Genomic DNA, 24,649 nt, shown 5'->3' with positions numbered 1-24,649 from the left:
ATGAAAGCTTGTTGGACTGGAGTTCAGTTCTCCAACCACCCAGGTAAAGTTGGATGCAAAAATTTCATTTGCAATGGTAAGAGAACCTGGTATGCATGCATGCACACACACACCAAGAAACAAAGACAAACCAAAACCTTCATGAAAAGAAGGAACCAAACATGTAAAGGAAGACAGCAAGGGCCCAGGGCCTGCTTTGAGGCACCTGCTGGATGAATATTCATCCACTGAAACGGGAAAACAAGAGGGGCCAGAAATGAGGTCAAGAGGTGGGCAGGGACTGGATAGACTGTGACTGAGGCTCCTTCTGCCTGGCTCGAAGGCTCCTTGGTTCTCCATCATTGTGTATCTCTATGTCTCTTATTTTTTTCCTTATCCTGCTTGCTTCTACTGCAGTCTAGCCCAGGCCTGTTTTCACCCCTTTCCTTTTTTTTTTTTTTTTAACTTTTGTTCCCATTTATTTATTTAGGTTTTTTTTTTCTCAATTTTTAGTAACATTTTCCATGATTATAAAAAATATCCCATGGTAATGCCCTCCCCCCCCTTTTCCCTTTGAAATTCCATTCTCCATCATATCCGCTCCCCATCTGTTTCTCTTTTATTTTGATGTCATGATCTTTTCCTCCTCTTATGATGGTCTTGTGTAGGTAGTGTCAGGCATTGTGAGGTCATTTATGTCCAGGCCATTTTGTGTCTGGAGGAGCATGTTGTAAGGAGTCCAACCCTTCCTTTAGCTCTTATATTTATTTAGTTTTTTTTTTTTTTTTTTTTTTTGAGGTAGAGTCTTGCTCTAGCCCAGGCTGACCTGGAATTCACTCTGTAGTTTCAGGGTAGCCTCGAACTCATGACAATCCTCCTATCTCTGCCTCCCCAGTGCTGGGACTAAAGGCGTTCACTACCACACCCGGCTATTTCCATTTATTTTATTTTTTTTAGATATCTTTTCCTTCTGTGCACCCTCCTCTTCTGGTTTAGGAGCAATCTGTTCCTTTTCAGTGAGGATCACCTCAATGTGGCAGGGAGAGCTCATGTAGGGGTCAATCCGACCATGAGCTCCGTAAGTATGGTGGCACATCTTGTGGACTTTATTCACCTGGATAAATCCACATCTAAACCCTTAAGTTCAGTATTACTCTCTCTCTCTCTTTTTTCTTTTATTCTTTTTTTTTTTTTTTTTTTTTTTTTTTGAGGTAGGGTCTTGCTCTAGCCCAAGTTGACCTGGCATTCACTATTTAGTTTCAGGCTGACCTCGAATTTACAGTGATTCTCCTACCTCTGGGATTAAAAGCATGTGTCATCATACCTGGCTTCCTTTCACTTTCATTGTGTTCTGACATTTCATACTACCTGTGTGACCTTGGGTAAGTGACTAAAGCTATCTGTGCCTCAATTTTCCTCACCTGTAAAATATGAGCTCCTTGTCTGGCTGTTTTAAAGTCAGGTGAAGTAGTCAGTATATATATGTGAAGCCCCATAGGGCCATTGCTATATAGTATTGCTACATCTATATTCTTTTTTTAATTTTTTGTTTTTTCGAGGTAGGGTCTCACTCTAGCTCAGGCTGACCTGGAATTCACTCTGTAGTCTCAGGGTGGCCTTGAACTCATGGCGATCCTCCTACCTCTGCCTCCCAAATGCTGGGATTAAAGGCATGCACCATCACATCCGGCTCGCATTTTTTTTTTTTTTTTTTTTGAGGTAGGGTCTCACTGTAGCCCAAGCTGACCTGGAATTCACTATGCAGTCTCAGGCTGGCCCCAAACTCACAGTGACCCTCCTACTTCTGCATCCTGAGTGCTGTGATCAAAGGGGTTCACCACCACACCCAGCTATGCTCACTTTTGTTATTCCTTCTCTTACTTCTGCCCTCTCAACCCTGTCTGGTCCCCGTGCTCTGGCTAGGAAATAGGGTGGGATGGTGTCTGGTGGGAAATGGGACAGGTAGAGCCTGGAGATTAGGGATGATGTGAACATTCCCTGGAATACCTCTTGGTTTTGAGTTGGGTCAAAGTTCATCAAAGAGATGATGTGGAGAGAGAGAGAGGGAGGGGGGAAGGAAGAAAGATTCGGTTCTGGGGTATCCAGGTGCCAGGAATGATTTATAGACTGGGTTTGGGTGTTAATTCCATAAAGGGGGAACTCTGTTGGGAAATGTTGGCGAGTTCAGGGATCTGGGGGACTACAATAAGAGGATTTGAGGGCAGGACTTGCTGGGTTTAGGGGTCCTCTGAGCATCTCAGAAAGAGATGTAGCAAGGTCTGAGGGTGGAGCTGGGAGGTCAGCTGTGTGGTGGGAATTGGACAGAAGCATCCAAACAAGGTGTAAGGCAGGGTGGACTCTGTGGGAGTCATAGTGAGGGGGAGGTTCTGCAGGGTGCTTGCTTAAGGCAGCAGGACTGCAGGGGATTGGCAAAGAATGTAGGGCAAGTGGTGGGTTCTGGAAACCAAGAGGTGCCCTGAATGTGTTGGAGTGAAAGATCTAAGGTCTTCAAGGGCATCGAAGATGACCTGGCGTATATTGAGTGAGATGGGTGGAGTTTAAGGCTCTCCCATGGGAAGAAGAGACATTTTGGGGTTCTCTAGAAGTTAGCCATGATCTAGAATCCCTATGGGGGGGATAGTTTAAAGTCCTTGAGGGTGGAAGGACATGGCTGGGGATCCCCAATAATAGGCAGAACCCAGTCTTTGGCTCTGAATGGCTATGGAACTTGATGTGGTCCCCAGGGTCTCTCAAGGTAATAAGCTAGGCTCTGAGGTCGTCCTACATGTTGACATAAGGTCTGAGTGGGTCCTCCCTGGATGTTGGGGTGTGGTCTGGGAGTAGGGGGCATATAAATGATGGGGTATGATTTAGCGTCCCTGAGTGGGTGGTCTGGATCTCCTTGGATGCTGGGATATGATTTGCTGTCTCTTTTTGGAATGAGGAGGCATGATCTGGGGTCCCTAACAAGGTGTGGGGGGGCACAGTCTGAGGTCACCGTTGTCATTCAACATGGTCTGGGTCCTCAAAAGAGGTAAGACAGACCCGAGGTGTCTATGGAGAGAGCTGGGGACCCCCAGGTCAGTATGTTGGGGTGTGGTCTGAGGAAGGGTCTGGGGGTGGAGGCCAGTGTGTGTGTGTGTGTGGGGGGGTGTCAGGGGTGGGGCCAGGGAGGGATCGGTGGGGGGCGGGCCTTGGTCGGTTCTGCAGTGGCGAGGGGGTCTGCGGCGTCCGGGGGGCGGCAGGCGTGGGGTGTGTGTCCGCCCCGCCCGGCCACCCCACGGGTCGGCACCCCCTCCCCCGTTGCGGCGGCGCGGAGGGCGGAGCTCGGCGACGCGCGGGCGGGCGGGAGGCGGCCCCGCGGCACCGCGCCCCCTCCCCGGTCCTCCCCCACCATGGCGCGCAGCGAGGCGGCGGCGGCGGCGGCGGCGGGGCCGGGCCCCGGGCCCCCCTCCCCGGGCTGGGTGAGCGCGGCCGCGGCCGTCCCGGGGGAGGCGCGGGTGTGAGCGCGGGTGTGAGCGGGCGAGTGTGTCCGTGGCGCTGCGGCGGCCCGGCGTGCGCCCGCGCGGCCCTGTGTGTGTGCGCCCGGCGCCGGCGTGGACACCGGGTGTGTGCGCGCGTGTGTGCGCGTGTGCCGGGACCGGCCGCGCACCCGCCCGCCCCGGGGCGCCGTGCCTGGGGTGGGGGCCGCCGCGCGCCCCTCGGAGGGGCCGTGTGCAGGTGTGTGCGCCGAGGCTGCGTGCCCAGGTGTGGGTGCCCACCTTCCCCCACCCCCAACCCCGGCCAGTGTGTGCGCGCCGCTGGGCTGCGTTGGGTGTTTGCGTCCCGGTTGGATGTCCGTCCGTCCATCCATCCGAGGGTCTGTTGGAGCCCGGGTGTGTTCGCTCGACTGTCCATTTGTGTGTGTGCGGAGGGTGCGGGTTGTATGTCTCCAAGGGTGAGTGTGTGCGTGTGTGTGTGTGTGTCTGTGAGTACAGGTTAGGTTCTCTGCTGGGGTGGGGGCTGAGGCTCGGTACCTTGTGGGTCCAGGCCTCGGTGTGGGTGTGGGGGAGGGGAGCCGGCTGCTCCCTCGGTCCATGACAACTGGGGAGGGGTGTGGGGGGGCTTCTCCGTGATCCTTGGGGGGAGACAGCCATATCTTCCTCTTCTCCGGAGGCTGGGGAACGGGGGGGGGGGGATGGGAGGCTGGGAGGTGGACAGATGGAGGGATGAGAGGCCGAGGGATGGACAGATGGGCCTTGGGGTGGGGAGTGGGGGCTGGAGACTGGGGGGGGGTGAAGACCTGGCCCTTCCCGACTCACCCCACCCTAACTCCCCCACCCGGCATCTGCAGATAGGGCTGGAGTTGCCTGTATCGTGGTGGCCAGGCTGGGGAGACCTCTGGGGCTGCTGGTGGGAGGATCTCCTTGGAACAGGCTTTGGGACTCCTAACCTTTCCCCAACCCTTGGAGGTTCCACCTGCTGAACTCTGACCCCTGGCCCTGGCTATGTCCTGGTTTGGTGAAGGGGGATGCAAAGAGTCCTGGGAGGGAGGGATGTTGGTATTTCTTAGGCCTTGGAAGTAGGTGGGGTGTGTGTGGGGTGCCTCAGGGCCCAGAGGAATGGATGTCCATGACTGTGAGTAAGTGTGAATCTGGGCCCGTCTGCTGACTGTGTCACCAGGCTTCACTATTTTGTGTGCATTTGCAAGTGTGCCTTCTCCTCCTGAGACTGGTGTGTGTGTGTGTCTGTGATGAGTGTACCTCGTGGAGTGCCTGCAAAGTGCCTGTGTGCTTGTTCACGGTTTCTCAGCCTGTGGCTCTGCATGCTTGGGGTTCTATGTGTGTGTGTAAGGTGTGCACCACTTAGTGCATGCATGTGTGTCAGCTTTGCATCATGGGAATATGTGAAGTTATATGAGTGTGTTTGGATGTCTAGCGGTATGCACCTGTGCATCTTTGTGTAAGTGTGCGTTTGTCATGTGTGTGTGCCTCCATGTGTTGGTGAGCTCGCAAGGTCTCTATGCATGTTATAGGTGCAGGTGTCTGGTTGTATGTTAGGGGATATATGGGTTTCTCTGTTGTGCCTATGCATTTTTGAATGTAAGTGTGAAAGGGGAAATCCAGTGTTGTGCACGTGGTGGCATATGCGGGTGTGTCAACCTCGAGGGTGTGTGCCCATCTGTTTTGGGAGTTCATTCGTGTTTCCCTGTTGCTTGGTCTCTGGGGATGGAGTGTGTATGATCACACATCAGGTATATGCGGGGTGCAAGCACCTGTGCCCCTGGTACTAGAGTGGCCCCTCTTCTGTCTTCTGAGCCCAGTGGGATTGAAGCCAGTGTAGTATGACCTGTGGCATGCCGGGGCCCAGCTTGTGGTCCCAGGACACATGGGTTCTCATGTTCTGGGCCAAGTGCCCCTTAATGGAGGGGAGCACCCAGACTGGGCTGGCGTTGGGGCCCATGTGGGCTGGGAGGTGTTGGCCCATGTTCATGGGGATGGCAGAATGAGAGCCTTGCTCCTGGTACCACTCAGATTGTTAAAGCTGAGTGGTGGACACTTGGGTTTTAGAGGGGAAAGTGCCTGGTACAGATCTGGAGCAAAAGGAGCTTGGAACTTAAGATTCTTGGAGCTGCTGAAAGGAGGGAGTTGATTCCAGACTCCATGATCCAGTGAGCGGAGGAGCTAGGGGCCGAGGATCCTATCCTGAATGCCTGGATTTTGGTGGGGGAATAGTCCTGAGGCCAGGTCTTCTAGGTGTCAAAAATGACTTTTAGGTTCCTCTGAGACTATGTGGAGCCTAGGGGGGATGAGAGAATGATTATCCCACAGACTTCCTTGGCTCAGATGGACTGAGGCAGGCACTGGTGGCCAGAAAGTTGACAGAGGATGCAAACAGCAATTTCTTTCTTTCTTTTTTTCTTTTTTTTTTTTTGGTTTTTCCAGGTCAGTTTCATTCTAGCCCAGACTGACCTGGAACTCACTCTGTAGTCCCAGGCTAGCCTTGGACTCACAGCAATCCTCCTACCTCTGCCTCCCAAGTACTGGGATTAAAGGCATGTGCCACCACATCTGGTGCTAACAGCATGTTATTATTATTATTATTTTTTCCTTTGCAGGTACTGGCCCAGGCCCTGACTCCCTGAAGAGAGGTGAGTGGAGAGCCTTAGGCTGGGGAGAGATGTGGAATAAGCCAGCCAAGGCCTGAACCCCTACCTAGGGTAAACCCCCAGTGAAGGGTACCACTGAGTCTAGAGAGGAAGGCGCCTCTACACTCCCACCCTAACCAAAGGAGTGGTGACCCACCCATAAGCACATAGTTGGGTAAGGACTTGTGATGGCTAGGAGACCCTGAGGGGCACCAGGAATCTCAGGCTAAGATGTGGCATCTCTCAGGATGGGTAAGGCAATTGGGAAAGTGGGATTCCCTCATGTCAGTAAGAGTCCAGGCGACTTTCAAGGCATGAAATGACCTGTGTTGGATGTAGTGGTCTGTCATTCATACTTGGAAGGCTAAGGCTGGAGGATGGTGAATTTGAAGCCAGCTTGGATGACACAGTGATAATTAAATAAAAGTTAAAGGAAATAAAAAAGAAAGAAATAACCTCTGCCCTGAGAGGGTTGAGTGGCTTTGGGGCTTGCTTGTGCATGTGTATGGAAGTGTGGCAGTCTGACCTGGTGGTGACTGGGAGAGGCAGAGAAAATAATACATCAATAATAACAAGGAGACAGGTCTGTTGGTGCAAGCCTATAATTCTAGCTACCTGGGAGGCTGAAGCAGAAGGATGGCAAGTTCAATACTGGTGTGGACATCTTAGTAGACCTTCTCTCAAAAAGTGAAAACAGGGCTGGAGAGATGGTTTAATGGTTAAGGCGTTTGCCTGCGAAACCTAAGGACCCAGGTTTTATTTCCCAGTTCCCGTGTAAGGAAGATGCACAAGGTGGCACATGTGTCTGGAGTTTGTTTGCAGTGGCTGGAGGCCCTGGCACACCGATTCTCTCTCTCTCTCTCTCTCTGTGTGTCTGTCTCTTTTTCCCTCAAATAGATAAATAAAAATATATATTTTTAAAATTAACAAGGGGTAGCTGAGTGTGGTGGTGCACACCTTTAATCCCAGCACTCTGGAGGCAGAGGTAGGAGGGTTGCTGTGAATTTGAGGCCACCCTGAATTCCAGGTCAGCCTGGGCTGGAGTGAGACCCTAGCTCAAAGAAAAAAATAGGGTGGGGGGCAGAAGGGAGGACTGGGAATGTACCTAGGTGATTATAGAGTGCTTGCCCAGAATCCATCAATAAGGGACTTTGGGTGTGGGTCAGTGGTAGAGTACTTGTCTAGAGTCCACTAGTGAGGGACTGGGAGTGTCGCTGAGCCATAAGGTGTTTCCCTGCTATGTGTGAGGCCCTAGATTCACACAAGAACCTTTAACTACTAAGCCATCTCCCCAGCCCAGATACCCTGGGTTCAATCCCCAATAACCCCTCACCCACAATAACACTTAGGTAGCATTTCTTTTGTCAGGAACTGATAAGCATGTAACAGAATATTACGTTAGCTCTATAAGGAAGGTCCCATTATGATCCCCATTTTAAGATGAGTACACTGATGCTCGGATTTGAGCCATGAACCCCAGCAGTGAGGTCCAGATTATGCCTGAGGTTCTGTACTGTCTCAATAAACGTTAGCTGTTTTCATTGTTGCCACTTTCCCTTTAAGTTCCACTCCAGCTGTGGGAGGCAAAGCTTGCTTTATAGATTGGGGTTCTGGGCCGCAGAGGCCTCACAGATAGGCAGGTTCTAATGCCGTGTACGCCTGCTTTGCAGACAACCATTCCTTATCAGTCCAAAACATCATGCAAAACGGGGGGAGAGGACAAAATGGGGGTGGTGCTCGGAGATGTAGGCTGCTTTGACCTCACAGCATTTTCTCTCTTCAGCCCCATCCCGCTGTCCCTCCATCTCTCTTCTATTTTTCTTTAAAATTTCTCTAACAATCTCTCTGCTTGCCTCTCCTCTCTTCCTCTTTCCATCTTTCTGGCTTAGTCTCTTTTCTGTGTCTCCTTCACTCAGCTTTTCACTGCTTCACTGTCATTCCTGTCTCCTCCCCTCCACCCTGCCCCCCTTTTTTGTCTCTTAAACTATTTTCTTATTTATTTGCAAGGGGAGAGAAAGAGAATGAATAAATGAGAATGGGTGTTGTGTATTGAACCTCAGCCCCTCAGGCTTTTTGAACAAGCACCTTAACCACTGAGCCATCTCTCCAGCACCCCTTCCTTCCTTCCTTCCTTCTTCCCTCCCTCCCTCCCTCTCTCTTTGGAGATAGTATCTTGTTACATAGCCTAGTTTTTTTTTATATATTTTTGTTTATTTTTATTTATTTGAGAGCAACAGAGAGAGAAAGAGGCAGATAGAGAAAGAGAGAATGGGCATGCCAGGGCCTTCAGCCACTGCAAACAAACTCCAGATGTGAGCACCCCCTTGTGCATCTGGCTTACATGGGTCCTGGGGAATAAAGCCTTGAACCGGGGTCCTCAGGCTTCACAGGCAAGCGCTTAACTGCTAAGCCATCTCTCCAGCCCTACATAGCCTAGTTTTACTCAACCTGGCAATAGCTCTTGTTATAAATTACCCATGTGTTCCATGCTTCTTTATGGCTCCCCCACTTAAACAAATATTTTATTTATTTGAGACAGAGAAAAAGAGGATGAGAGAGGCAGATAGAAAGAGAATGAGGGGATGGAGAGATAGCTTAGCATTTAAGTGCTTGCCTGTAAAGCTTAAGGACCCCAGTTTTAGGCTTGATTCCCCAGGACCCACGTTAGCCAGACGCACAAGGGGTCGCACACGTCTGGAGTTTGTTTACAGTGGCTGGAGACCCTGGTGTGCCCATTCTCTCTCTCTGCCTCTTTCTCTCTCTGTCTGTCCTTCTCAAACAAATAAATAAAAAACAAACAAATAAACGAACAACCAAACAAACAAAAAAGAGAATGGGCACACCTAGGCCTCTAACACTGCAAATGAAATCCAGATATATGCACCACCTTGTACATATGGTGCTATGTGGGCATTGGAGAATTGAATTTGGGTCCTTAGGTTTTGCAGGCAAGCTCCTTAACCTCTGAGCCATCTCTCCAGCTCCTCTCCCCAATTTTTTGTACAGTGCTGGGGATAGGATACAGGACCACAGCCACTTAGGGAAGTGCTCTACCACTAAACCACCCTCCCCCCAGGCCCTCACTCTGGATTCTAGACAAGTGCTCTACCTCTGAGCCACGCCCCCAGCCCCTCACTGTGGATCCTGGACAAGTGCTCTACCTCTGAGCCACGCCCTCAGCCCTCACTGTGGATCCTAGACAAGTGCTCTACCTCTGAGCCACGCCCCAGCCCCTCACTGTGGATTCTAGACAAGTGCTCTACCTCTGAGCCACACCCCCAGCCCCTCACCGTGGATTCTAGACAAGTGCTCTACCTCTGAGCCCCGCCCCCAGCCCCTCACTGTGGATTCTGGGCAGGTGCTCTCCGTTGAGCCATGTCCCCAGCCTCTCACTATGGATTGTAGACAAGCCAGTCCCCTCACTGGTGGATTCTAGGCAAGGGTTCTAGGGCTGAGCTACACCTCCCCAGCCATTCTAATTAAAAAACAATTTTCTTGTGTGCGCGTTCATGCCTGTGCATGTGTATGTGTGTGTGTGTGTATGTGTATAATGTGATGTGTGTAATGTATGCACGTGTATGTGTCCTTGTGGTGCCTTTTACACTTGCCTACTGTGGGAGGCTGCTGTGCAACTTTGGGCATCCCTCTCGATGGCTCTTCCCTCTGGTCTTTTTGAGCAAGGGCTTGCAGGGCTAGGGCTCAGATGGCTTTGGACTCTGCTCCCTCCACGAGACAGGATACAGGCATGCGTGGCCATGCCCAGCTGTTTACATGGTATTTGGAAATTTGAACTCTAGCAGTCTCAGTACCCCTCAGTGTCTCATTCTTGGGCAAAAGTGCACTTCATCATTGAGCTACCTTTACAACACTCTTTTGTTTTCTTTCTTTTTTTATGGCAGGATCTTAGTTAGCCCAGGCTGGCCTAGGATTGCATATGTGCGCCACCACACCCAGTTTTATGCAGCAATGGGGATCAAATCTGTAACCTTGTGCATGTTAGGCAAACACTCTACCAACTTAGTTACATCCTTAGCCCTTCACTTCACTTCACTTTTTTTTTTTTTTTTTTTTTTTGAGGTAGGGTCTCGCTGTAGCTCAGGCTGACCTGGAATTCAGTTTGTAGTCTCAGGGTGGCCTTGAACTCACGGCAATCCTCCTACCTCTGCCTCCCAAGTACTGGGATTAAAGGTGTGCGCCACCATGCCCAGCTTCTCTTCACTTTTATTGGAGACTTACATTTTTCCCCTCTCTTTCTCTCCCTTTATTTATTTATTTGAGAGGGAGGGAGGGAAAGAGGGGCAGAAAATGAGTGTACCAGGGCCTCCAACTGCTGCAAAGGTTCTCCAGATACATGTGCCACCTTGTGCATCTGTCTTATGTGGGTCCTAGGGAATTGAACCTGGGTCTTTTGGCTTTGCAGGCAAGTGCCTTAACCACTAAGCCATCTCTCCATCCCCCCTCCCCTGCTTCTTGAGGTAGACTCTAGTCCAGACTGACCTGGAATTCACTCTGTAGTCATGTAGTCTCAGGCTGGCCTTGAATTTATGGCAATCCTCCTACCTCTACTCCCCCAGTACTGGGATTAAAGGGGTGTGCCATCACGCCTGACTCTCCTGTTTCTTGTTCACTCTGTCTCCTTTTCTTGTGTGTAACCTATTGATAGGAGTATCAGTGGCAGCACTGCTAAGCAACTCAGCTGAGCCCAGGAAGACTAGACTTCCTGAGGCTGAGCTTGGAAATGCCCATTCATCCCCCCCCCCCCTGCCTCATTCTGACTCTCTTTACCTCTCTGGCTTTCTTGGTCCCAATTCCTCTCCCTTGGGCAGAAATAGTGTCGCATATGGCCACCACCCCACACAGATTCCCACCCGGGAGGTGGGCCCACATGGACCAGAGCACATGGTCGGGTAGGGGTGAAAATAATTTCAAGGACGCCCCCTTCCCATCCTCTCCTCTTCAACCCTCACCCCCCCCCCCGCCCTGTGTTGTGATGGGAGTTGACATGTCGTGGGTTGCAGCTGCTGGAGGGGGAATCCTTGCCGGAAGGTTTTTCCAGGAGCAGAGACTGTGTGTGTGTGTGTGTGTGTGTGTGTGTGTGTGTGTGTGTAGACATGTATGGGGCCTTGTGTGTAACCCACTGACAGGAGTACCAGAGGCTGCCCTGCTAGGAAACTCAACTGAGCCAGGAAAAAGGCACTTCCTGAGGCTGATCTGGAAAATGCTGATGCTGTAGCCTCATCCCTTCCCACCCTCACCCTCTCTCTGCCCACACTTATTGAGCACAGTAGTATGCCAGGCCCTTGTTCAGTGTTTCCCATGTATAAACTCAGTGAAGATGGCATAACTGTCATATCTACTTACAAAGTCAAAAAAATATGGCCTAAAGAGGATTGTAAGTTCAAGTCTACAGAGCCCCTTCTTTCTTTCCAACTAGTATCTCTTCTTTTATTTATTTATTTATTTTGGTTTTTCAAGTTAGGGTCTCACTTTGGCCCAGGCTGACCTGGAATTAACTATGTAGTCTCAGGTGGCCTCGAAATCACAGTGCACTTCCTATCTCTGCCTTCCGAGTGCTGGGATTAAAGGTGTGTGTCACCATGACTGGCTTGATGTCATTTTTTTGGTCCTCCTCCATCATCAATGGAGGCATGTTGATGCATTCAATATTGTGCAGGTTTTGTCGAAGCACTTACTCTTTTTCTTAAAATTTCTTTCTTTCTTTATTATTTATTTGAGACAGAGAGGTGGAGAGAAAGAGGGAGAGAGAGAGAATGGGAATGCCAGGGACTCTAGCCACTGCAAACGAATTCCAGATGCATGCGCCACCTTGTGCATCTGGCTTTTATGGGACCTGAAGAATAGAACCTGGGTCCTTAGGCTTCTCAGGCAAGTGCCTTAACCACTAAGCCATCATTCTAGCCCTCCTTTTTTAAAAATACTTAAAAAATTTATTTATTTGAGAGAAGGGGGAGAGAATGGGCATGCCAGGGCCTCTAGCTGCTGCAAATGAACTCCAGATGTGTGGACCTCCTTTGTGCTTCTGTCTTATATGGGTCCTGGGGAATCAAACTTGGGTCCTTTGGCTTTGCAGGCAAGCACTTTAACCGCTAAGCCATCTCTCCAGCCCCCAAAGTACTTACTCTTAATAGAGTACACAGTTGTGTGCTTGCTACATATTATGTACTCTGTATTAGTGATGACAATAACAATACCAGTAATGATTACTAGCATGCGCCAAGCCCATTTGACATGGCAATACCAGGCATACCAGGATTTTTACCATACTCTGCCATGTTCATGAGTCCACATAATCCTCATGGAAGTAAGGCCTGTTTCTATCTCCATTTTACAGATGAAGAAACCGAGATTCAGAGAGGTTCAGACACTTGCCCAAGGTCACACAGCTAGTAAGTGTCACGGCTGGGATTTGAACATAGAGAGCTTGGGTTTGATAACTGTGACTTTCAAGTACAGCCAAAAGGGGTTATGAAATATTTGGTGGGTACTGAAAAGGGGCAGGCTGGGCCAGGTGTCACTAGTCTAACTGGGAGGTCACAGGAGGTCTGGGAGCTTCCAAAGGAGTGGCAGAAGTGGGGGTAGAAGATTAGGATGGGAATAGTTATCATTTACCTGCCATATGGACATTTTGTAATCTGATCTGGTTGTGTCGGCACAGGCCTGTAATCCTAGCACTTGAGAGGCATAGGCTGGAGAATTATGAGTTCAAGAGCCCCCAGAAGTATGTCGCAAATTTCAGGCCAGCCTGGGGTAAATCCACTGTGAGCCCCCCCCCCATAAAGCAAGCAAGCAAGTTAGATTGGGGGGCAATTTGTTGATAGCCATGCAAGCCAGCTGCTGCTGTCATTTGGAGTGGAAGGGTCTAGGTTTGACTTATCAGGACATCCCAGGGAAGCCAGGGTGGGTGACTGTCATCTTCCCCTGCAGGTCTCCCCTCCCCTCCCTCCGCCTGCCAGCTGGCCGCACCATGGCTCCGAGCCCCTTCTCTACCGGGCTCCTCTCGCCGCCACCGGCCACTTTACCCTTTCTGTTGCTGCTCTGGGCCGGAGCATCGCGGGGCCAGCCCTGCCCAGGCCGCTGTATCTGCCAGAACGTTGCGCCTACACTGACCATGTTGTGTGCCAAGACGGGCTTGCTCTTCGTGCCACCCGCCATCGACCGGCGCGTGGTGGAGCTCCGGCTCACCGACAACTTCATCGCGGCGGTGCGTCGCCGAGACTTTGCCAACATGACCAGCCTGGTGCACCTCACCCTCTCTCGCAACACCATCGGCCAGGTGGCGGCCGGGGCCTTCGCTGACCTCCGCGCCCTGCGCGCACTGCACCTGGACAGCAACCGCCTGGCCGAGGTGCGCGGGGACCAGCTGCGGGGCTTGGGCAACCTTCGCCACCTCATCCTAGGCAACAACCAGATACGGAGGGTGGAGTCAGCAGCCTTTGACGCCTTCCTGTCCACTGTGGAGGACCTGGATCTGTCCTACAACAACCTGGAGGCGCTGCCGTGGGAGGCGGTGGGTCAGATGGTGAACTTAAACACTCTCACTCTGGACCACAACCTCATCGACCACATCGCTGAGGGAACGTTCGTGCAGCTGCACAAACTTGTGCGCCTGGACATGACCTCCAACCGTCTGCATAAACTCCCGCCCGATGGGCTCTTCCTGAGGTCGCAGGGCGGTGGGCCCAAACCACCCACCCCACTGACCGTCAGCTTTGGCGGCAACCCTTTGCATTGCAACTGCGAGTTGCTCTGGCTGCGACGCTTGACCAGGGAGGATGACTTGGAGACGTGTGCCACACCAGAGCATCTCACAGACCGCTACTTCTGGTCCATCCCCGAGGAGGAGTTTCTGTGTGAGCCCCCCCTGATCACTCGGCAGGCAGGGACCCGGGCCTTGGTGGTAGAGGGCCAGGCCGTCAGTCTGCGCTGCCGGGCCGTGGGTGACCCTGAACCCGTGGTGCATTGGGTGGCACCTGATGGACGACTGCTGGGGAACTCCAGCCGGACCCGGGTCCGTGGGGACGGGACACTGGATGTCACCATCACCACCTTGCGGGATAGTGGCACCTTCACTTGCATTGCCTCCAATGCTGCGGGGGAAGCCACTGCTCCTGTGGAGGTATGTGTGGTACCTCTGCCACTAATGGCACCCCCACCGGCGGCACCACCACCTCTCACGGAGCCTGGCTCATCTGACATCGCCACACCTGGCAGACCTGGTGCCAACGACTCAACTGCTGAGCGCAGGCTGGTGGCAGCTGAGCTCACTTCCAGCTCGGTGCTCATCCGCTGGCCGGCACAGAGGCCCGTGCCTGGCATCCGCATGTACCAAGTCCAGTACAACAGCTCCGTGGATGATTCTCTCGTGTACAGGTGGGTGTGGCTGTGGCCCAGTACCTGTTCTCCAGTGTTGGCATCCTGTCTCCACGTGCCCCCCCCCCCAGATGCCCATTATTGAATTCAATCCCTTGGCCTAATCTTTCTCAGCTGGGGTCTGGATAACCCTGCAGTTGCCACAGGCCCTCATTAGTCAGGTCTCCTTTCTCCTTTCTTTCTGTCTTACTGTCTCTGTTTTTCTTACATTTAGAAAATGTTTGTGGAACACTTACATGAGCCAGATCAGGGGTGGTGGTTACTACAGTGAGCCAGACCTTGTGGTGCAGGCCTGTGATCCCAGCGCATGGGAGACTGAGGCCTGAGGAAGAATTGCAAGTTCAAGGCCAGCCTCAGCAGCTCAGAGAGACCTGGTCTCAAAGGAAAAGGGCAAAAGGATGTTCAAGAATGTAGCACAGTGGTGGACTGCTTGTCTAGGATCCACCAACAAGCGACTGGAGGCATGGCTCAGCGGCAGAGTGCTTGCTAGGTGTGCGTGAGGTCCTGGGTTCCATACCCACCACTGCCAAATGGATCATGAATTCCATCAGACACTTTGGCCCGTGAAACACACTTGTATGTTTACATTACATTTCTAAAATATTTTATTTTTATTTATTTGTGAGAGAGAATAGGCAAGGAGAGAGAAAGAGAGAGAGAGAATGGGCACGCCGGGGCCTCCAGCCACTGCAAATGAACTCCAGATGCATGCACCCCCTTGTGCATCTGGCTAATGTAGGTCCTGGAGAGTTGAACCTGGGTCCTTGGCTTTGCAGACAAGCACCTTAACCACTAAGCCATCTCTCCAGCCCTACATTACATTTCTATTTATAAGTTATAGACCAGTACTCCTCTTCCAAAATATTAGTCACATTATAGAAAGAGAAAACAAAAGCAAGAAAAAAATAGAGGCATACATTATTTCTAAACTTTGCCTGGGTTAGAAATCTGTAGGGTGTAGAGCAGTGTCAGTTACTTTTTCCCATCGTCATCATCTTTTCCCCCCTATTCAGAGTCTCACTGTATTCCAGGCTGACCTGAAACTCACTCTGTAGCCCAAACTGGCTTGGAACTTACAGTAATCCTCCGACCTCAGCCTCATGTGCTGGGAGTTAAGGCAGGTGCTACTGTGCCTAACTTCAACATTTTCTTTTTATTTTATTTATTTGCAAGCAGAGATAGAGAGAGAGAGAGAAAGAAGAGAAGAGAGAGAAGAGGAGACAGAGAGAGAATGTGTGTGCCAGGGCCTCCAGCCACTGCAAATAAACTCCAGTTGCATGTGCCTCTTGTCCATCTGGCTTACATGGGTCCTGGGGAATTGAACCTAGGTCCTTTGGCTTCTCAGGCAAACACCTTAACCACCAAGCCAACTCTCCAGCCTATTATTTTTTTTTTTTTTGAGTTAGGGTCTCATTCTAGCTCAGGCTGACCTGGAATTCACTGTGTAGTTTCAGGGTGGCCTCGAACTCATGGCAATCCTCCTATCTCCTATCTCCCGAGTGCTGGGATTAAAGGCATGCACCACCACACCCGGCTTCCATTTTTAAAAGATTTATTTATTTATTTGAGACAGAGAGAGGGGAAGAGAGAGACTGAGTGAGTGAGAATGGGCATGCCAGGGTCTCTAGCCACTGCAAATGAACTCCAGATGCATGTGTCACCATGTGCATCTGGCTTACATGGGACCTGGAGAATTGAACCTTGGTCCTTAGGCTTCGCAGGCATGCGCCTTAACTGCTGAGCCATCTCTGCAGCCCAACTTCATCATTTTCTTGCTTCTGCCTCTCCATCTACCTGTTGTCTTCTATTTTCTCTCCCTTCTGCCCTTGTTTGGCACTTGGTTTCTGCTTGGTGGCAGGCCTTGAGCAGGGTTGTAGCTGTGGGTCAGAAAGACAGAAATAAAAGGGTTAGGTTTAGGGTTGGAGTCACAGAAATTAAGATATTTACTGAAAGGAATCTGTCTCCCTTCCATCCCTGCCTGGTAAACAGTAGGTGTTGATTAAATGTGTGTTCTGCATACAAAGGACAACTGTAAGGCAGGCATGGGGGTGCAGGCCTATAAAATCTTAGCCCTTGGGAGGTTGGGCACCTGGGGACCCAAGGAGACTGGGAGACCCAGTACCTATTCGTCAGTGGAACCCGTAGTGGATTCCTGCCTGTGCCCTGTTGGTATCTCCATCTTGGTGGCTTTTCAGTATGTCTCTCAGCCCCAGACCTTGGTATACAGTAGGCATGGTACATGGTGGGCATTTGATAAATGGACAGATCTTCTTGTCTATGCTGCCGCCCTTGTGTGGGGATGTCAGAGGGGCCAGTGCCATTTTCTCGTCTGTGGGAGCCACAGCTCTTGGGTATACTCAGCTTCTCACCAAAGAGCCTGACTGCCTCTTGGCCTCCATCTGCATCCTTGTCAGCAGTCCTCATGCCAGAGGCCTCTCCATCCCTTGGTTTTTTTTTTTTTTTTTTTTTTTTTTTTTGAGGTAGGGTCTCATTCTAGCTCAGACTGATGATGTGGAATTCACTAGGTAGTCTCAGGGTGGCCTCGAACTCATGGCGATCCTCCTACCTCTGCCTCCTGAGTGCTGGGATTAAACATGTGTGCCACCATGCCCAGTAGTTTTTCTTTTGTTTGAAGCAGAGTCTTGTCTAGGATGACCTACCTTGAACTCTTGAACTATGTAGCCCAGGCTGGCATTGAACTCTTAATCTTCCTGCATTGGCCTCCCTTGAAGGACTTGACTTGAAGGACCTGTGCCACCCCATCCAGCACATGCTGCTTTTTTTTTCTTTAGAGACAGAGAGAAGGAAAGAGTGAGAATGGGCATGCCAGGGCCTCTAGCCACTGCAAACAGGTAGCACCTGGCTTACATGGGGTTTGGAGAATCAAACCAGGGTCCTTAGGTTTCACAGGCATGCACCTTAACTGCTGAGCCATCTCTCCAGCCCCATGTTGCTTTTTTTGATTCTAGCCATCAAGTACCGAGTAAGTTGTCAACCATGTGCCAGATCCCATCCTGGGCCCAGGGCCTTCCCAGATAGTAGACATTGGCCCAGTCTTATAAACAGTAGGCAAACAAACGAACTGAACAGAATGCTTCATAAAATTCTTACAAGGATATGACTGTATTCTACCTTCCCAGCAGCTATCATTGTTTTTTTTTCTCCATGTTATTTCATATTTATTTATTTTTCAGTGCCAGGTATGGGATCCAAGGCCTTACACATTCTAAGCAAGGGCTTTACTGCTGAACCACACGCCCAGCCCCTCACTGGTGGGTTCTAGGCAAGTGCTCTACCACTGAGCTACAAACCTCCAGCCTTTTCCCATTTCAATCAGAGAAACTGAAGCTCAGTGACAGAAATCATTTGCTCATAGTTATATAGAAAGAACTACCCAGATGTGGTAGCACTTGCCTTTAATCCCAGCACTTGGGAGACAGAGGTAGGAGGATCACTGTGAGTTTGAGGCCAGCCTGGAAATACAGAATGAGTCCCAGGTCAGCCTGGGGCTAGAGTGAGACCCAATCTCAAACACACACACACACACACACACACACACACACACACACACACAAAAGTAGTAGAACTGTTCTTTATATGCTGAACATGCACTGATTGAACACCTACTGTTTGTCAGGCAGGGGTGAAAGGGAGATGGATAATGCATTTCTGTAAATAACTCTCAGTTTCTATGACTCTTTACCTCTGTCCTTTCTGACCCACAGCCACCACATGACTCATCATGTGGTGGTTCAAAGGCCACAGACCCTGCATGTATGCCAGTGCTGATGGTCCCCTGTTCCAGTTGGGCAAGACTCTTCTCTTGAGGGTTACAGTTCCAGCTCTGCATCCCCCATTGCAGATGGCTGTACATAGGATGGCACTGCAGGGGTTAACTGCCTCTCTGTAGCCATGGGCTGAATAAGCATCCAACCAGAAGCCTGCTCAGCTGCTTGCTGTGGTCTGGCAACCAATGAGAGACTCATGGGCTTAAGCTTTCTTAAGGAGCCAGTGTCTGTCCTTGAAGAAGGGGAAGCCCCTAGCAACTGGTTATTTGGGGATAAGGAAGGAGGGAATCCAAGAATCTTAGAAAGAAAGAAAGATGAAAGATGGGGATGGTTTGGGCTACATAGCAGTGTCTAAAAGGCAGGCTGTGGAAGATTAAGGAGGGCGGTCTTTCTGAGTGGTTGGGGTCTATACTCAAAAGTCTTGGGGGTGGAGGGTACCTCCTGGTGGTGGAGAACTTCTTGGTGGGGCCTTAGGACCAGAAGGTGGCCCAGCTGGAGAGTGGGGGTGAAGCTCCTGACAGGTTAGCATCTGTGAATAGGGGTGTGGCCTTTCAGAGGGCTTGTAGTGTTTGTGTCTCGGAGCCACTGCAGGAGAACTGGACGTTGGGCCTGCCAGTCATGGTGGACTTGGCAGTCTGGGGTTTGCTTAGGCATGCTAAAGAAGTGTTCATCAAAAGAGGCCCGAGGGGCCTGGCTTGGTGCACACGCCTTTAATTTCAGCACTGGGGAGGCAGAGGTGGGAGGACCACTGTGAGCTCCAGGCCACTCTGAAATTAGGTGAATTCCAGGTCTTCCTGGGCTAGAGTGAGACCCTACCTTAAAAAGCCAACCAACCAACCAACCAAAAAAACAAAAACCAAAAAAAGCCTGAGGTCTGTGAGAAGTGGCCCTTTGGAGGGCAGATCTTAGGATGAAGGCAGTGAGCAATAGAGTGGTAACACTGGGTGGGACATTACCAAACGTTGGATATGTAAACTCATTTATTCCTTGTACCACGGATAGGATATATGTGGGAATTTTTATCCTCTTTAAAGGAAACCATCCACACAGACGTTTAAGAAACTTTCCTATAGATACAGTTAGCAAGGTGCAGAGGAGAGATTCAGACCCAGCTGGTCTGCCCCTTCCACGTGTTCATCTGGATGGCTTTCCTGCATAGTCCCTCATTTGAGTAGAGGGACTTATAAGCAAGCAAACAAAGGACACGTGCTTGGCTATGTTTTGCTGGATTGTGGATGAAATTTGGGGAGCATGATTTGGGAACTTCTGGTACGGGGCTGGGCATGCATACAAGGGTTGTTTGCCTTTACTGTTTGGACAAAGATCAGGGCATGGGTAGTCCTAAGCACAGTAGAGGAGCCATCCTGAGGTAGCACAAGTTGGGTGTGGCTTACAAGCCACAGCGCAATTTGAAGGGGACTGGCTAGTAGCAATGGCCCCCTAATGAATGAGAATATGTAACTGAGGAGGTTGGAAACTATGCCAGGAGATTTTAAAGAGGAACTAGAAGACCAAACATTGCTCCAGTAGGAATCAAACATCTTTGTGAGCTGTTAACCTCTGGGTCCACCCTCTGAGTGAGGGGAAGGTAGGGCATGCAGATAAAGGGGAGTGGCCAACAGCGTCTAGCTCCTTTAATGGTAGATATTACGTTGATGAGGAAGCCTGAGCAACAGTTGACTTAGGTGTGAGCAGAAATTGTCTCAGTAGGTGATACCTAGGCAGGTGGCCCTGACCAGTGAGGCATGCAGAGGAGGGGTATGGCCTGCAGCGATGATCCTGAAAGGGTGCCCATGTATTGGTGGTGGAGGAGGAGCTCCCACGACTGCTCTTGTAGGAGGTGGGGCACCTCACCGTGGGGGCGTAGAGCATAGGAGGCGTGTTCGAGAGTGGGGCTAACTCCGCCCTGATCCGATCCCCTCCTTGCAGGATGATCCCATCCACCAGCCAGACCTTCTTGGTGAACGATCTGGCGGCCGGCCGCGCCTACGACTTGTGTGTACTGGCAGTTTACGACGACGGTGCCACGGCTCTGCCAGCCACTCGAGTGGTGGGTTGCGTGCAGTTCACCACGGCCGGGGACCCCGCGCCTTGTCGCCCTCTGAGGGCCCATTTCTTGGGCGGCACCATGATCATCGCCATCGGGGGCGTCATCGTCGCCTCGGTCCTCGTTTTCATCGTCCTGCTCATGATTCGCTACAAAGTGTACGGCGGCGACGGGGAGCACCGCCGCGTCAAGGGCACGTCGTCGTCCCGGTCGCCGCCGAGGGTCAGCCACGTGTGCTCGCAGACCAACGGCGCAGGCGCGCAGCTGGCCGCCGCCCCCGCCGCCCCGGACCGCTATGAGGCGCTGCGCGAGGTGGGCGCCCCGGCGGCGGAGGCCAGGCCCGCGTCCGCGCAGGCGGCCTGCGGAGACCCCGAGGCGCCCCTCGGACGCCCCCTGGGCGGCTCGGCCACCTCGCTGTGCTTGCTGCCCTCCGAGGAAACTTGCGCGGAGGAGCCTCGGGCCGCGACGACGGGTCCCCGGAGGAGCAGGTCGGGGGCGCTGGGACCACCGGCTTCTGCGCCCCCGACTCTCGCTCTGGTTCCCGGGACTGTCCCGACTCGAGCGAGGCCGCAGCAGCGCTATTCCTTCGATGGGGACTACGGGGCGCTGTTCCAGAGTCACAGTTACCCGCGCCGCGCCCGGCGGACAAAGCGTCACCGGTCCACGCCGCACCTGGACGGGGCCGGAGGGGGCGCGGCCGGGGCGGAGGACGGAGACCTGGGGCTGCGCGCGGCCCGGGCGCGCCTGGCTTTCACCAGCACCGAGTGGATGCTGGAGAGTACCGTGTGAGCGGCGGCGGGGGCGGGCACCGGGACGCCTGGAGGAGGGCTGGGGGCTCCGGGGACCCAACGGCGCCGGGACGCGGGACCAGGACGAATGCGCGCGCGGCGGGGCGGGGCGGGAGGGACGCGCCCCGGGGCGGGCGGGGGGGGCGGGGGCGGGGGCGGGCCGCGGTGCCACACCCCCTCGGCTGCCCCGGGCGGCGCGGGGAACGAGGCTGAGGGTCCGGGCCGCCGGCCTCCGCGTCCCCTGGGCCCCGCGCGCTCCCCGCCCTTCTCCCCCGCGCGCTCGCGGACCTCGCTGGAGCCGGTGCCTTAAACAGCGAAGCGCGGGGAGTCGAGGGGCGGGCCCCCCACCACACACACTGCAGCACTGAGACACGAGGCCCCTCCCTCCCCCAGCCCGGGACCCGGGGCAGGGGCGAGGGGCCTATTTCTTGTATCTGGCTGGGCTAGATCTTATTTCTGTCCCGCGGCGGCCTCCAGAGCCCCCACCCCCCCCCAACACCCCCACTCACTTCCCTGGTCCCCTCGGGTCTGGTTTGGGGAGGGGGCCCCCTCCCCTCGCGTCTGTCTCTCCCTCTGTCGTCTTGTCTTAGTCTCTCTGTCCTTCCCTACCTGTCCTTTCTCTGTCCCCATGGTCTTCTCTGGCTGTCCTCTCTTGTTTTGTCCAGTGTCCCCTTGTCTCTATCGCTTCCCTCTCCTCACGACCCAGTCTCCCGGGCAGGTCCCAATGAAGGACCAGACACTTCCCTAGGCCTTCCTTGTCCCCCGACACCTCCCCAACAACCCCTCCCCCACATGAACAAGATCCAAAACCAAAATTCCCTCTCTACCGGAGCCGGGACCCTCCGCCGCAGCAGAATTAAACTTTTTTTCTGTGTCTGAGGCCGCTCTGCTGACGTGTGTCTGTGTCTTGGGGAAGAGGGTGGCCAAGTCAGACCGAAGCAAGGATAGCATTGGGCTGTGGGGAGACAGGTAGACAGACTGCTGCTTTCTGAGAAAGTAAAGGTCCGGGGAGAAGTAGGACGAAGAAATGATCGGGTGCCTAGTATCTGGGGAGCACTTAAGTTACTGGATCCTTGTACCTAAGGATATCAGTAATGTTAATTAATATTAATTCATCATACGGCTACAGAAACTGAGCACGGAGGAGTTAAAAAAAACTTGCTCATGTTGACATAACTTGAAAGTTATGAAAGTTCATATATATATATATATATATATATATATATATATATATATATATATATACATACATACATACATATATAGGTTTTTCATGGTAGGGTCTCACTCTAGCTCAGGCTGACCTCGCATTCACTATGTAGTCTCAGGGTGGCCTCGGAACTTACTGCGATCCTACTACCTCTGCCTCCCAAGTCCTGGTTTTAACCTGGCTTAAAATATTTTGCACTTTGTAAAGCCTTTAAAATTTATTTTTTGTTTCTATTTATTTGTTTTACCCCAGATTGCACCACTTTCTGTGTCTGGCTGAATGTGGGCACTGGGGAATTGAACCTGGGCTGGCAGGCTTTGCAAGCAAGAACCTTTAGCCACTAAATCATATTCTCAGCCCCTACAAAGGTCTTTTAAGATTTTTTTAAAAAAATTTTTCCCACAGGTATATTAATTATCCAAAGTAGGTGTTATACTTTTTGTTGTTGTTGTTTTGAGCTAGGGTCTCACTTTTCCCTAGGTTGACCTGGAACTCACTCTGTAGCTCCAGGCTGGTGTTAAACAGTCCTCCAACCTCAGACTCCCCAACGAATGCTGAGATTAAAGGCATGCACTATCACACCTGATAGGTATTGCAGTTAAAAAAAATCTTTTTGCTTACTTATTAGTAGAGAAAGCAAGAGTATGGGCACACCAGGGCCTTCAGCTGCTGCAAACAAACTCCGGATTCATGTGCCACCTTGTGCGTCTGGCTTACATGGGTCCTTGGTAATTGAATCTGGGTCCTTAGGCTTCCTGGCAAGCACCTTAACCACTAAGCCATCTTTCTAGCCCTCATGTTTTTTGTTTTTTTTGTTTTGTTTTGTTTTTTGACTGAGTTTAAAGTTGCTTGCATGAATATAGGTAGGGGATTATTTACTGGCCTGGGCAATTTATCAGTGGATACACCACTGATGAAAATGACTCCCCCCACCTCCAGCAGCCATTAACTGCCAATAGCTCCTCTGGGAAGGTGGGAGCCTTATGAACCCCTCTTATCATAATAATAATGAGACAGGGTCTTCCTGTGTAGCCCTGGCTGGCCTGGAATTTGCTTTGTAAGGCAGACTGACCAACTTTCAGAGATCCTCCTACCTCTGTCCACCACCTGCTGGAATTACAGGCGCATATCACCATACCCACAGTACTTATTTATTCTCTCTCTCCCTTTTAATGGAGTCTCACTCTAGCCCAGGCTGACTTGGAATTCACTTTGTATCCCTGGTTGGCCTCAAACTCATGGTGATCCTAGTACCTCAGCCGCCTGAGTGCTAGGATTAAAGGAATGCACCACCACACCCAGCTATTTTTATTTTTATTTATTTATTTGTAAGGAGATAGAAAAAGAAAAAAATATAAACAGGAGTGCCAGCGTCTCTTATAACTGTAATCAAACTCCAAATGTGTATGCCACTTTGTGTATCTGGCTTTACATGGGTACTGGGGAATCAAACCTGGGCCATCAGGCTTTGCAAACAAGTGCCTTTAACTGCTGAGCTATCTCCCCAGCCCTTTTATTTTATTTATTTATTATTATTTGATTTTGAATTAGGGTCTTGCTCTAGCCCAGGCTGGACTGGATGGGATTCACTATGTAGTCTTGGGTTGGCCTCAAACTCAGTGATCCTCTTACCTCAGTTTCCCAAGTATTAGGATTAAAGGCATGTCCACCTTGTCAGGGAGAGGGGGAGGGAGGAAGAGAGAGAATGTGTGCACCAGGGCCTCTAGCTGCTGCAAAGGAACTCCAGATGCATGTACCACTTTGTGTATCTGGTGTTTTTTTTTTTTTTTTTTTTTTTTCAAGGTAGGGCCTTGCTCTAGTCCAGGCTGACCTGGAATTCACTATGTAGTCTCAGGCTGGCCTTGAACTCATGGAGATCCTCCTACCTCTGTCTCCCAAGTGGGAGCTGGGATTAAAGGTGCGTGCCACCACACCTGGCATATCTGGCTTTTTTTGTGTGTGTATACTGGGGAATTGAACTCCAGTCATTATGCTTTATGGGCAAGCTGAGTCATCTCTCTAGCCCCTAGCCCTTATTTTTTTTGGAGGCAGTATATCACCATGTAGTCCAGACAGTGATCCTCCTGCCTCTGCCTTCTGAGTGCTAGGATACATGCACTACCACACCAGGGTTTTTTTTTTTTTTCTTTTTTCTTTGATATGGTCTTCTCTGTAGTCTTGAACTTTCAATTTTCCAGCTTTGTTCTGTGTCTTTTGTTTTTTGTCTAAACTTTTTTGTTGACAGCTTCCACAAGTATAGACAGTAAACCATGATAATTCCTCCCCCCCCATCAGTCCCATTCTTCCCCTCTCAAATCC

The 24,649-nt window shown here is 51.4% G+C and overlaps 1 protein-coding gene across 2 annotated transcripts; it reads left to right on the top strand.

The window, feature by feature from the left end:
- Window positions 1-21,121, top strand: Lrfn1 (leucine rich repeat and fibronectin type III domain containing 1). Of its 2 annotated transcripts, none has more exons than XM_045133872.1 (5): window positions 1-43; window positions 6,077-6,109; window positions 12,459-12,513; window positions 13,052-14,497; window positions 20,215-21,121. In XM_045133872.1, the coding sequence occupies exons 4-5, from the start codon at window positions 13,092-13,094 to the stop codon at window positions 21,119-21,121; spliced, it is 2,313 nt and encodes a 770-aa protein (XP_044989807.1). In that variant the 5' UTR covers window positions 1-43; window positions 6,077-6,109; window positions 12,459-12,513; window positions 13,052-13,091. The 2 variants fall into 2 exon arrangements, with proteins under 2 accessions (XP_044989807.1, XP_044989808.1); XM_045133873.1 differs by lacking the exon at window positions 1-43 and adding an exon at window positions 3,405-3,443.
- Window positions 21,122-24,649: the final 3,528 nt, after the last annotated feature.

The sequence above is a fragment of the Jaculus jaculus genome, chromosome 14, assembly GCF_020740685.1.
Source record: "Jaculus jaculus isolate mJacJac1 chromosome 14, mJacJac1.mat.Y.cur, whole genome shotgun sequence".
NCBI classification, from domain to species: domain Eukaryota; kingdom Metazoa; phylum Chordata; class Mammalia; order Rodentia; family Dipodidae; genus Jaculus; species Jaculus jaculus.
Note: the sequence above shows the minus strand (reverse complement) of the source record. Positions and strands in the feature narration are given on the sequence as shown.

Bases quoted from the DNA above. Each gene is read 5' to 3' on its own strand.
- Lrfn1 (XM_045133872.1), top strand. From the start codon at position 13,092: ATGGCTCCGAGCCCCTTCTCTACCGGGCTCCTCTCGCCGCCACCGGCC. The intron at 14,498-20,214 runs GTGGGTGTGGCT...CCCTCCTTGCAG, and splicing joins GATGATTCTCTCGTGTACAG to GATGATCCCATCCACCAGCC.